We start from the raw sequence: 12,263 nt of genomic DNA on the forward strand, positions 1-12,263 counted from the left end.
GGTGGGGCTCCATTACTCCCATAGGTCCAAGGCTTGCTTAAAATGTTCTTAGCTTGGTAAGTTCATGAAGCAGGATGCTACCCTACTTACAGTTAGTCAAAGTGAGGATCTCTCTTCTAATAGGTTAGGGACCACCGGTGGATTGTATAGTCCTAGCCGCTTGAGCACAAGGAGGGCCATGACTCAGAATATGTCCGAGATGCCCACTCCCATTCCATTGCATCTGGTATCCCAACTCTCAGGACCAATTACTAGGCACTCAGCCGTTGACCATGGTTCACGAACTAGCACGTGACTATAGTAATCCTAAAATTTGAACAGTGGTGCTCAGCTGTCTTGCAAGTAATAAACTATTTTAAAAAATGATTCAACAGTTTGCGAAAGAAGGTGGTGCATTTTGAGTCGGATCATCACCTGCGACAAAAAATGGGTCCACCACTACACTCCCGAATCCAAACAAGCCAGTAAGGAGTGGCGGAGGAAAGGTGAGGCAGCACAAAGCCAAGACTCCACTGTCAGCTTGCAACTTTTTTGATCGGCGAGTCATTTTGCTGATTGATTTTTTGCATTAGCGATGCACAATCATTGCTGCTTACTACTGGGAGCTGTTGAACAAGGCAAAGATTGCATATCGCCACAAAAGACGAGACCAACCGATCGACAGGTCGTACTCCTCCACGACAATGCACGGCCCCATACTGCAGTTCTAACTGTCTCCAAGCTACAGAAAATGCACTAGACTACACTTGATCATCCTCCTTACAGCCCAGATTTACTGCCCTGCGATTTCCATTCGTTCGGACTGCTTAAAGAAGCTCTAGGAGGGCAACGATTTGAAGATGACGAGAGTGTGGAAGACTTGGTGCGCAACTGGCTGGTGACACGACTCTGTTCTTTTTACAATGAGGCAACAAAAAGCTGCTCATGCGCTGGGACAATTGCATTTCCAAAGCAAGAAACTATGTGGAAAAATAAATTGTAATTGCCTTGTGTTATTCAATAAACGAATTTAAATAAAAATTAAATCCTGTTTATATTTGATCCCCCCCCCCCCCCTTGTAAAATATCTCAGTTATATTTATTTCCTTAGTGTGATTCTTTTTTTTCTTTTTTTCATGCTTGTGCCCCCTTGGACAAGGCACCCTGGGCAATCACCCAATCTGCCCATTTAAAGTCCATGATCTGTCAGTGAGTGTTGATCCCTGCCCTCCTGATGAAACTGGGAAGCAGAAACGAGCTTGTTGGGGTCTGAGAAGGAATGGATGTAGAAGAACAGGGACTGATGAGGAAAGAGCCAATCTATTTGAATACAGCAGTGTATGAAGTTGTACAGTTTGCCCTTGTCCTATTGTTGTGATCCTAAGGACTCGGCAGGCTGGGGACTACGGGTTCGGATTTTTGGGAGCTTAATCTTAAAATAACAAGATTAGCTTTCGTCACTCACACTCTTCCTTTCACCTTTATTGAATAGAAAGACACACATTACATATTTACACATATACAATTAAGAAACATAAAACTCTTGTACAGATACACTTTTAGCTCTTGGTTAGATAGTCCTTCTCAAAGTCTTGGACTAACCAGTTACATTGCTTTCTTTAATACAATAAGATCGTACCATACAAGCTTGGTAGTTACTTAGCTTTTGATTGAATATTTCTTCAATCTTCGGCGTCGTCTTCTCTCTTGAATTCTTCTCTGCGCCCGCGATACCGTAGTCGCGCTGAATGATGCAATGTTTAGTTCTCTTGGATGTGTAGCTCCGGGATTCGAACACAACACCCTCAAACTCCATCGTTGACCAGAGTAGTCTTCCTCACAACAGTTCTGACTACAAGGTTATGTTTACTAATAAGATAGGTTCGCTTAGACACTCGGCCCTCCTGTCAAACAGTTAGATGTTCGTGTTGTTGCAGCTCCAAGTCTTCGAACTAGCAACCTGCTAATTATGCTGTACACAGTGCTTCCCTCATTGCCTCGCGTAATTCAACACAGTTTCTAGACTGTTTGCGAAGCCACATTGAACTAGATCTGCGCCTCACTCCAACGTACATAACCCACAAGTTCTGGACTGTTCTGACTCACAGCCACACACACATTATTTGTTCTGAAGCTAGACAGTTTCTCTCCCTCATGGCCTCAGCCACAAACACACGTTGCTATCACAGTGGTCAGCTAGAATCTCCTCGATCTTCAAAGTATCATTTCCTACATCTTATATTCGACGCTTCTCGAATCTTTTCCCAATCTGCTCCCGTAGAATAAGACGTTTTTAAGTCTGATTGGTTCATGAGCTCCTCCCACTAACTGAAGGGATGTGTCATAGAATTCACTCGAACAATTCTGCTTGTTGCTGCGTCAACAATCTACGCGATATTTGCTTCAATTTGCTTCTAGAAAAAAAAACTTACAGAACTTCTTTTGCGTTATCTGATTTACAGTGGCACTGTGTAGCTGACCATTGTACATTACACATGAACTCTCTTTATGTTGCACCAACTTGCTCAAGTAAAACTTGTATGAAGTCTTATGCTTTGAATACTTATAACTCTCTTTCACTTAATAAAATTATTATTCGATATTTGAAACACTATAACTCCTTGCCACTGATACATCATAAAAACTCTAGATCATTACTCAATGTCCTTAGTCTTGGAGGTTTTGGATTCAAGACTCGCTCGAGTCCGTTTGCTTGGTACTGGGACATGAAAGGGGTGCGTCGCGACACGCGGTCGTGACACTTTTCTATTTTCATGTTTGTCCTTGTGTCCTCTTTCTATTGCTTCCTCTTCTCACACTGACCTATCATTGTGTTCATCCTTTCATGTGTTCCTGTTCATGTTCGTATCTGGGTATGGAGTGATTTGACACTTGTTTGTTTCTTTCTGATAGAAAATCTTTAAAGAATGGCCTATATGTTGAAAGTGGACACCCACCTTCCTGAAGAAGCTGAGAAGCAGAAACAAACATCTGAAGAGCTGAGAATAAATGGATATTGAAGAACTAGAATTGATGCGAGGAAAGCCCAAAACAGTGAAGGAAGATGCAGAATTTGTCCTTGTGTCTCCTTTCTGTTACCCCTCTGCCCATACTAGCCCCTGATTATGTTTGTTCTTTGTGTGTGGGAGGCATGATAGCCGAGTGATATTGTTATTGGTTTCTCACCAAGGTGGCCAAGGTTTCAATCCTGGATTTTTGAAATGAAAAGTAATGTGTCTGTGATTCAGGTGCTATGTAAAACTGGAAGTAGCATGGCTATGATCTCAATATCAACATTTACATAAAACTTGCTTCGCTTTCTTTGTGTCGGCAGCCCTGAAAATGGTTTTCCGTGGTTTCCCATTTTCACACCAGGCAAATGCTGGGGCTGTACCTTAATTAAGGCCATGGCCGCTTCCTTCCCTCTCCTAGCCCTTTCCTGTCCCATCATCGCCGTAAGACCTATCTGTGTCGGTGCGACGTAAAACAACTAGCAAAAAAAAAAAATTCTTTCTTTGTGTGTGTTTCTATCCTCAGTCATTGATGAATATACAGTATTCTTGTTTGTTCCCTGTCCATTACTTGGTATAAAATAAAGGATCAGTTACGTCACCTTATAAATTTATAAAATTATTATAATTATATAATATTATAATAATAATTATTATATAAATTTATAAAATTATTGATTATTTTGAAAAGGGGTCAAGTCATGTAGGCCTAAACTGTCCAGGACTAAGGATTAAGGCAAATGTGCCTTAACAAAGGGTTGAAATGCACTGAGTTCCTCTAAGAATTAATCCTAATTAATTAATTTAGTAATAAGCTAATAACCTTAAACTGTAAAGAGAATCATATATTTTAAATTGTGACTTTTCCAAACAAACTGAACAAAGAATTATTTAATCGCTTGAAATACTATGTTACATCGAGGTAAAACTAGAAGTTGAATTGAATGTATGCAGTAACATGATCAAGTTCTTGGACAAAATGATCAGTGTGCATCATGTGCATCAGGCTCGTCAGATGTTTCTATTGTTTTACAATGAACGATGTCCCAATAAAAGTCATAGTATTGATCTGGAACATACTGCACAAGTTACGTGACGTAAGTATGATTACAACTGGGTATTCATTAAATATGCTTTTCCACGTGGTAATGAAGGTATTCTTCCTTGCTACAAAAGTAAGTCTGAAGGAATTTACAAAGGGTCCATCAATCAATTCCCATGTTATTACAACTCCTGACACTGAGCTATCATACTCAAACATGCACTAGTTGGAGATTTGAAACGTTGTCTTCATGTCTTCGCTGCAGAAATTAGACATGTGCAAACTTAAAGTAAATTTACCGTGAGAACTCGCATGAGCAATAAGCTTATTATATTGTTTGCGGCTATAATTCCTGTCCACATGGCATCATTTCTCCTTTATCACACCAAAGCCATGGTCACAAGGAGGGAATGATTGATCTCTGATCACTCTGATATCTTGTCAACATACAACTGTACAGTTGTTCTGTGCTGCACATCCATCCAAAAATATAAAAGCTTCTTCACATGTTCAGGAATATTATTTTCGATGTATTCACTCAGCAGAGAGTATACCTCGTTTGGGCTGCTTCAACCAACCCCTTCGTGACAAATGAAATTAGGCATTCCCATTTTTCAGATCATACATTCTGAAAACAATAACCCATGACTGCTTACAGTAGAAAACTTTCTGCACAGGAATATGAGAAAGTGGTTTATTTTTTATGAAGTTTATTGAAATAGCCACTTATCTTGATTTTCACTGTTTTAATTCACTAAGTTTCTTGTAAATTTTCTTGTATCTGTGATTATGCACCATTCATCCTCTAGGTGCTACTTTCTTGGCAGTTTCATTCAGAAAGCAATTTTTCACTTATACTTCCAATTCTTCTCTTTTAGGCTACTACAGACACTTGTGGCCTACCAAATTTTGAATTATAGTTTTCATTTAAAAAGTTGTGGGTTTTTTTTTTTACAAGTTGCTTAACGTTGCACCAACACAGATAGGTCTTATAGCGACGATGGGACAGGAAATGGCTAGAAGTGAGAAGGAAGCTGTGGTGGCGTGAATTAAGTTATAGCCCCAGCATTTGCCTGGTGTGAAAATGGGAAACCATGGTTAAACCCATCTTCAGGGCTGCCGACAGTGGGGTTCGAACCCACTATCTCCCGAATACCACACTTAAGCGACTGCAGCTATCGAGCTCAGTTAAAAAAAAAGTTTTCTGGCTCCACAGCTAAATGGTTAGCTGACCTTTGATCCAGGGATCCTGGGTTCGATTTTAAAAGTTCAGTCAGTCATCATTGATCTGCGTTTAGGGCTCTTGCCCAGGTGGCAGATACCCTATCAATTGTTTACCTGTCTTTTAATAAATGATTTAAAATAAACTTGGAAATTTATCGAGCATTTCACTGAATAAATTATTCCAATCCCTAATTCCCCTTCTTATAAATGAATGTTTGCCCCCAGTTTGTCCTCTTGTATTGCAACTTTATCTTCATATTATGATCTTTGGTACCTTTGAAAGCCCCACACAAGTTCTTTTTGACTGCTAATTCCATTCCACGCCATCTCTCCACTGACAGTTCAGAACATGCCTCGTAGTCAAGCAGCTCATGTCCTTACTCCCAAGTCTTCCCAGCCTGAAGTTTGCAACACTTTTGTAACACCATTCTTGTGTCGCAAATCTCCCAAAACAAACTGAGCTGTTTCCCTTTGGATCTTTTCCAGTTCTCATACCATGTAATCCTGGTGTGGGTCCTATACACTGGAACTGTACTCTTACGGGAGTGGTTTACAAGAGACTTGTACACCCTCTCCTGTACATCCTTACAAAAAAATCTGAATGCTCTCATAACTAAAGGAAGAGATCTGTAACCTATAAGTACAACCTCATTAATGTGGTTACCCCAATAAAGATCTTTCCTTCCATTAACATTTAAGTACACTTAGTGATCCTCATGAGGTACTTTCACCTCATTAACACTGTAATCAAAACCGAGAGGACTTTCCCCCATGGTGAAATTTACAATCTGATTTTTCATCCTATTTACCATCATACCATTGTCTGTTGTCCACCTCAGCACATTGTCAAGGTCTTTCTGAATTCGCTCACAATCCTACAACTTATTCACTACTCTATACAGTATAACATCATCTGCAAAAAGCCTTATATGTGATTCCAGTTCTTTACTCATACCATTTATGTATGTATGTATGTATGTATGTATGTATATATATAACATAAATGTCCAGATCAGATAATACTTCACCTGCTCATTCTCTGAGTTTTGTTTGTTTTTTTCTATCTCTTTGTCCTCATCCCAACGTGGTGCAGCACTTTTCAGGCATACCCCTCCAATGGAGGTGTGTTTGCATGTACCATTTTAACCACATATCAGTCCTCCATTCATTCTCAAATTTCTTACAGTACCAGGAATTGAACCCAGGCCCCCGAGGAGAGCAGCTAATTGTGCTATCATGCTAAACGTTATGCTACTGAGGCAGCCATGAGGTAGGATGAAATTATATAGCATGTTTTTATGGCCGGATGCCCCTCTTATGCCAACCTCAGTTGAGGAGGTAATGAAGGTAAACTGAATACTCATTCTCTGAGTTCTGTTTTCTAGAAATTTAACCACCCATTCATCCACTCTCTTGTCTAGTCCAGTAGCCTTCATTTTTGTCAGCTGTCTCCTGTGATCTACTCTGTCAAAAGCCTTGGATAGGTCAATAGCGATACTGTCCATTTGACCTGAATCTAAGATATGTGTTGTATCTTACTGAAGTCCTACAAGTTAAGCCTCAGTGAAACAACTTTTCCGAAACCTGAACTTCCTTCTATCGAACCAGTTAGTAATTTCACAAATGCATCTAATATAGACAGATTATTATTGTTGTTATTTTGTGTTACTATGCTCTAACAGAAATGAAAACTGCTGTTAAGTTAAATGCTGAAATATTAAAAGTACTAAGGAAGTTGTCTAAAATAGTGATGCCATAACTTCTCTGAAAACCATGCTGGAGACTTAAACTAATTTCCCCCAACCCAGATACAAAACAAAGTAAACCTAACTTACATAACCTACAATACGTAATCTGCTGAACACCAACAAAAGTAATCAACGTAAAATTTAAAAAATAACCACTAATCTTGATTTCTGCCAACCAGCACCAACACAAATCGTTTAATCCACGCCGGGGTGAGTGGCTCCAATTTTTGAGGTGCTGGCCTTCTGGCCCCAACCTGGCAGGTTCGATTCTGACTCAGTCCGGTGGTATTTGAAGGTGCTCAAATACGTCAACCTTATATCGATATATTTACTGGCACATAAAATAACTCCTGTGAGACAAAATTCCGGCACCCTGGCGTCTCTAAAAACCAAAAAAGTAGTTAGTGGGACGTAAAAACAATATTATTATAATTTTTATTCCATTAACTGGATCAGTGGCGTATGCTGGTATCAAGACGTGGGCTACCACTAGACTTAGGCTACCCCTTGTCGATAGTTGGTTTAGGGAACATCAAGCCTTAAGCATTTTGAGCTGCATCCAACAGCCAACGAAGCTGCCCGCTGTATTGTCAAGGCTGCTTCACAAGCTACTGCCCTGGCCTCTGTCACCGCCAATACTCAACACCTGATCAATCGAGTTGGTGGTCAAGGTTTAGCAAATTGAAGTCCAGTTTTGAGGCTAAATAGATAGAATGCTTGCCTTTGGTCCGACGGCCCCGGTTCAATTTTCAGAATCAACCCCCTCATACTGTTAATTCCCCTGGCTCTGGAACTGGGTGTTTATGATGTCTTCGCCATTCATTTTATCCTTATTAGGTCACCACCAAGCCTATGTAGATGCCATGCACCATTATTATTATTATTATTATTATTATTATTATTATTATTATTAACATCATCATCATAATCGTTAAATAACAACGTTGAATTTTACAGTGGTCATACCCATTGTTCAATGGTTAATTATCTTCCTCGGAAGATCAGTGGTGGTGTCCGACCCATGATCACGGGTTCAATTCCAACCAACAAAAGAGAACACTAAACCTGAAAGATTGCATTTCATTTTAGCAGATCTACCATTAAAAAGAAAACTATATTACTCCTATAACAGCAGCCCTGCAGTGTCTTTCTACAAGGATGTAGAAGTAAACGGGAGTGAAATACCAGCACTGCGTTATCTATATATTTAAGACAGAAGGATGAGGTGAGGAAGTATATACGATGAGTAACGCATGGTGATAGCAGTGGCGATCTGACGGACCGAAGCCTAGCACAGCTATCCTCCGCCGGTCCCCGCACCTGTAGGCAGACAGCAGCAAGCCGCGTGAGGCGAGTCGATGGTAAGCGACGAGAGTCTGGGCTGCAATATCAGTCTCTGAAGCCTTGTTCTCAGAAATACGTGCGACGTGTTTTCTCAATGCTTTAAAGGTTTGCAAATGGAACAATGTGTCAGATGCTTACAATATAATGTGCTTTAGATTTCCATCGCTCGCATTTGAGGTTTGGGCTTCACTGATAGCCTTGGTAGCCCTCAGTATACGCCACTGAACTGGATCATTCACACACCAAATTTTTCTATTATGCTAAGTAATAAGTTGTTGTAGAACCAGTATGACACTCTTAATTCTGGGTATTTTTGTTTGAATAGTGTGTGCATACGTTTCAAATTCAGTTCCTCATTCAAGTACCAGATTGGTCCTCTTGAATAATATACTTCCTTAACCTTCAAGGATTAATTGAAGTAGTACTGGTGAGGACACACAGACCAAGGAAAGGAGAAGAATCCATGGTGAGAACACACTCAGTAATTTACTCTGCTGAGAAAGAAGGTAAAAAGTTCCAGGTATTTAAAAAAGTGCTCCTTGACATTCACAAAACAACCTCAAAACGAATGCAGAGGATAATATATTTGTTGAAGTCTGGGAAGTCTCCTAAAGATGGAAGACACAAACATGTGAACAGCAGAACTACAGCTGTTCCTTCAGAGGTTTGTGAGCAAGTTGCTCAGCATATCGTGAATTTGATCCTCAGTTTTGATATCTACTGGCGAATGGAAGTAAAAACCTGTTATGTTTTTATTGGAAAGGATGCAAGTCACTGACTGGTGTCTGTTTCAAATTAGACAGAGATCAGTAGAAAAAAGAGTAAGTAATGCACACACAGACTGTGATTCTCACACAAAAAAGTGTATAAGTATGTATATGCAACAAAGCTATTTCATTCAATTTTGCTGATTCCATGACTTCTTCCGTTTTCAAAATAAATTATTCAATTTCAGTTGAAATTTCATGATAAAACTGCCAGAATAGACATAGATGAAAGGAGTATAATTCTGCAATAATATTTCTCATTTATTGTACTTAGTTAGCAAAGCATTTACTGAAGTCGTGTTTGCATATGGTCTGTTTCAGAGCTGACTTCGCTCGTGTTAATCGTATGGATTTCATGGATTGTCAGTGCTATCGTGTGTATGATACTATCCTTCTGCTGATATACTTTTTTGTCCTTTTTCTTTCCAATATATCTGGTGTTTGGGAGGAGAAGCTGTCAGCGAGAACACGAATTAAGCACACTCTTCCTGTCTCTTTCCAGGTAGGTACTTGTAGAATATCTTATGTGGTTGTTTATTGATTAATTCATGTATAAACTGTTCCTTTCTTTATCAGATATTACTTTAAATTAGTCAACCATTGCATCCTCTCTTTTTTTTTATCTCCAAAGAAGCTGGTGTAGGTCTTTCGAATTGATACCTGTAGGAAAACTGCATGTCTGTGAGGTGAGAGCACACTTGCCTAGTCCCCGAGCCAGAGAAATTAACCAATGAAGATTAAAATCCCTGAGCAGACCGGGAATCATACCCGGGACCCCCTATGACCAAAGATCAGCATGCCAACTATATAGCAGGGTGTCTACTGATACTTGAAATACTGAAAGTACTGGAAATATACTGGAATTTTAAACCATACACTAGAAAAATTATAAGATATACTGGAACAAATATCATTCTTTATAATCTATCCTGGATATTTGCATTCCAAAGGTCCAGGTAATAAGAATAAGGTAATAAGAACAATTGTTTAGGTTGGCATTATAACTTAAAGTGATTTTATTGAAAAATAATACGTAGTACAGTAGTAACAGTACAGTTACTAGAATTATAACTTGTGATTTTCTCTAATAACCCGGCATCGGGATGTGGCGCCCTCATCACTCAGCATCCCTCTTAGTGTTGTAGACAGTCAGTAACTTCTTCTTTTGTACTAATACTGTTTTCAGTTTCCGTTCCCTTTTCCTTTTTTTTTTTTTTTCAGTACTTTAAGTATAATAACAATGCATGCATTATATTATATGTTATAATTCAAGTAGCCTATATTATGCATATAATGCATCCATTGTTATTTATCTATTTATTTACTTACTACCGAGCTCGATAGCTGCAGTCGCTTAAGTGCGACCAGTATTCAGGATGTAGTTGGGTTTGAACGCCACTGTCAGCAGTCCTGAAGATGGTTTTCCGTGGTTTCCCATTTTCACACCAGGCAAATGCTGGGGCTGTACCGCTTCCTTTCCACTCCTAGCCCCTTCCTGTCCCGTCGTCGCCATAAGACATATCTGTGTCGGTGCGACGTAAGGCAACTTATAAAAAAATTACTTACATTGGTGTTGCACTTATTTTTCAGAAACAGTAAGTAAAAGAAGAGGAAAGACTTCTTTCGAAGATGACTGTTTGGACAGAACAATAAATTAATAGAGGGGAAAGTTATAACTATAAATGGTATTGCTCTGTGTGTAGGACTAGTTTTGATATTAGCAACATGGGGGTGTATTCAGTTCGATCTCATGCCAAAGGCAAAAGGCACATTGAAAGAGTAAACGCTTGAAGTTGCAGCAAAAAACTGTTTCACATTATACCTCCCAAGGAAGCAACTACAGACTCTGTTCCAGTGAAAGCTGAACTTTGTGAAGTGCTAACTTCAGTTGTTAATGATAAGCATACTTTTGTTGTGCCTAGAAACACTCTTAACAATTTCATCTTGAAGGATGAAGCTATTACTGCAAAAATATTGTGGGCTATTGCTCAAGTTGTGACCCATTCTTCTGCTAGAAGTTTTGGCATTTGTAGTGATCTTTTCAAAATCATGTTTCCTGACAGCAAAATTGAGAGAATTTCAAGTTACACAAGGATAAACTTGGATACCTAGTTACATATGGGCTGGGTCCATTCTTCCAAAATGACTTGAGAAACTTGGTTGAAGAGTGTCCTTCCTTTGGTATTTCTTATGATGAAAATCCACAGCCTGTTTCCAGTCATCCGACCGGGTCAGGAATGGAATGAATGAAGCCCCCATCTAACAACAAGGATAGGAATTGTGCCAGCTGCCGAAGCCTGGTGCACTCCTGGGGCAATTATTAATGAATGACAGATGAAATTAAATGATAGTGGAAAGTGTTGCTGGAATGAAAGATGACAGGGAAACCCGGAGTACCCGGAGAAAAACCTGTCCCGCCTCCGCTTTGTCCAGCACAAATCTCAGACGGAGTGACTGGGATTTGAACCAAGGAACCCAGCTGTGAGAGGCCGGTGCGCTGCCACCTGAGCCATGGAGGCTACCTGAATTTCTTTTGACGAAACTTTAAATTCTGTTGCTCAGAAGTGTCAAAAGATATGGCTGTTTGATTTCGAGATGGAAACTTAGTTCAAACAAAATATCTTACATCCGCATTTTTAGGTCATTCTACTGCTGAGGACCTTCTGATGACATTTTTGCTAAACTTGAAAGATACTGGTTTGGATGCAAAAAAGATTGTGCAAGTATCAATGAATCTAAAGAAGTACTTAGGTGATTCACCTTCAGATCCAGAGCTGTTTGATTTTGGTACCTGCTCCTTGCATACTGTTCATGGTGCATATAAAACGGCACACAACAACTCTGAATGGAACATTCACAGATTTTTGTGCTCTCTATATTACTTCTCCAAGGACTTTCCAAGTAGACGTGCAGATTACAAATGCATAACAGGATCACATCTCTTTCCTCTGAAGTTCTGCTCTATCAGATGGGTTGAAAACTCAAAAGTTATTGAAAGAGCTGTGGAAATGCTGCCACATATTAAGAAGTATGTTGATGTTTTTGAGGAAAACCTCCTGGATCAGAAGACTTTGGAATTATAAAAAGTTTTGTAGGAAATGATCTGCTCCCAGCACAGTTGGGATTCTTGCGTTCTGTGTCCCTTGAA

General features: G+C 39.5%; 1 protein-coding gene across 3 annotated transcripts in view; it reads left to right on the top strand.

Moving 5' to 3' along the window:
* The window catches only part of LOC136862786 (uncharacterized), a 156,299-nt gene that overhangs the window by 130,330 nt on the left and 13,706 nt on the right, over positions 1 to 12,263 (top strand). For 2 of the 3 annotated variants that reach the window (XM_067139042.2, XM_067139043.2), the window contains exon 4: positions 9,437 to 9,617. The exons of the other annotated variant lie outside the window; for it this stretch is intronic. In XM_067139042.2, the coding sequence (XP_066995143.2) occupies positions 9,437 to 9,617 (181 nt within the window). The remainder of the gene's footprint in view (positions 1 to 9,436; positions 9,618 to 12,263) is intronic. 3 annotated transcript variants of the gene reach the window in all.

The sequence above is a fragment of the Anabrus simplex genome, chromosome 2 (assembly GCF_040414725.1).
Source record: "Anabrus simplex isolate iqAnaSimp1 chromosome 2, ASM4041472v1, whole genome shotgun sequence".
NCBI lineage: Eukaryota > Metazoa > Arthropoda > Insecta > Orthoptera > Tettigoniidae > Anabrus > Anabrus simplex.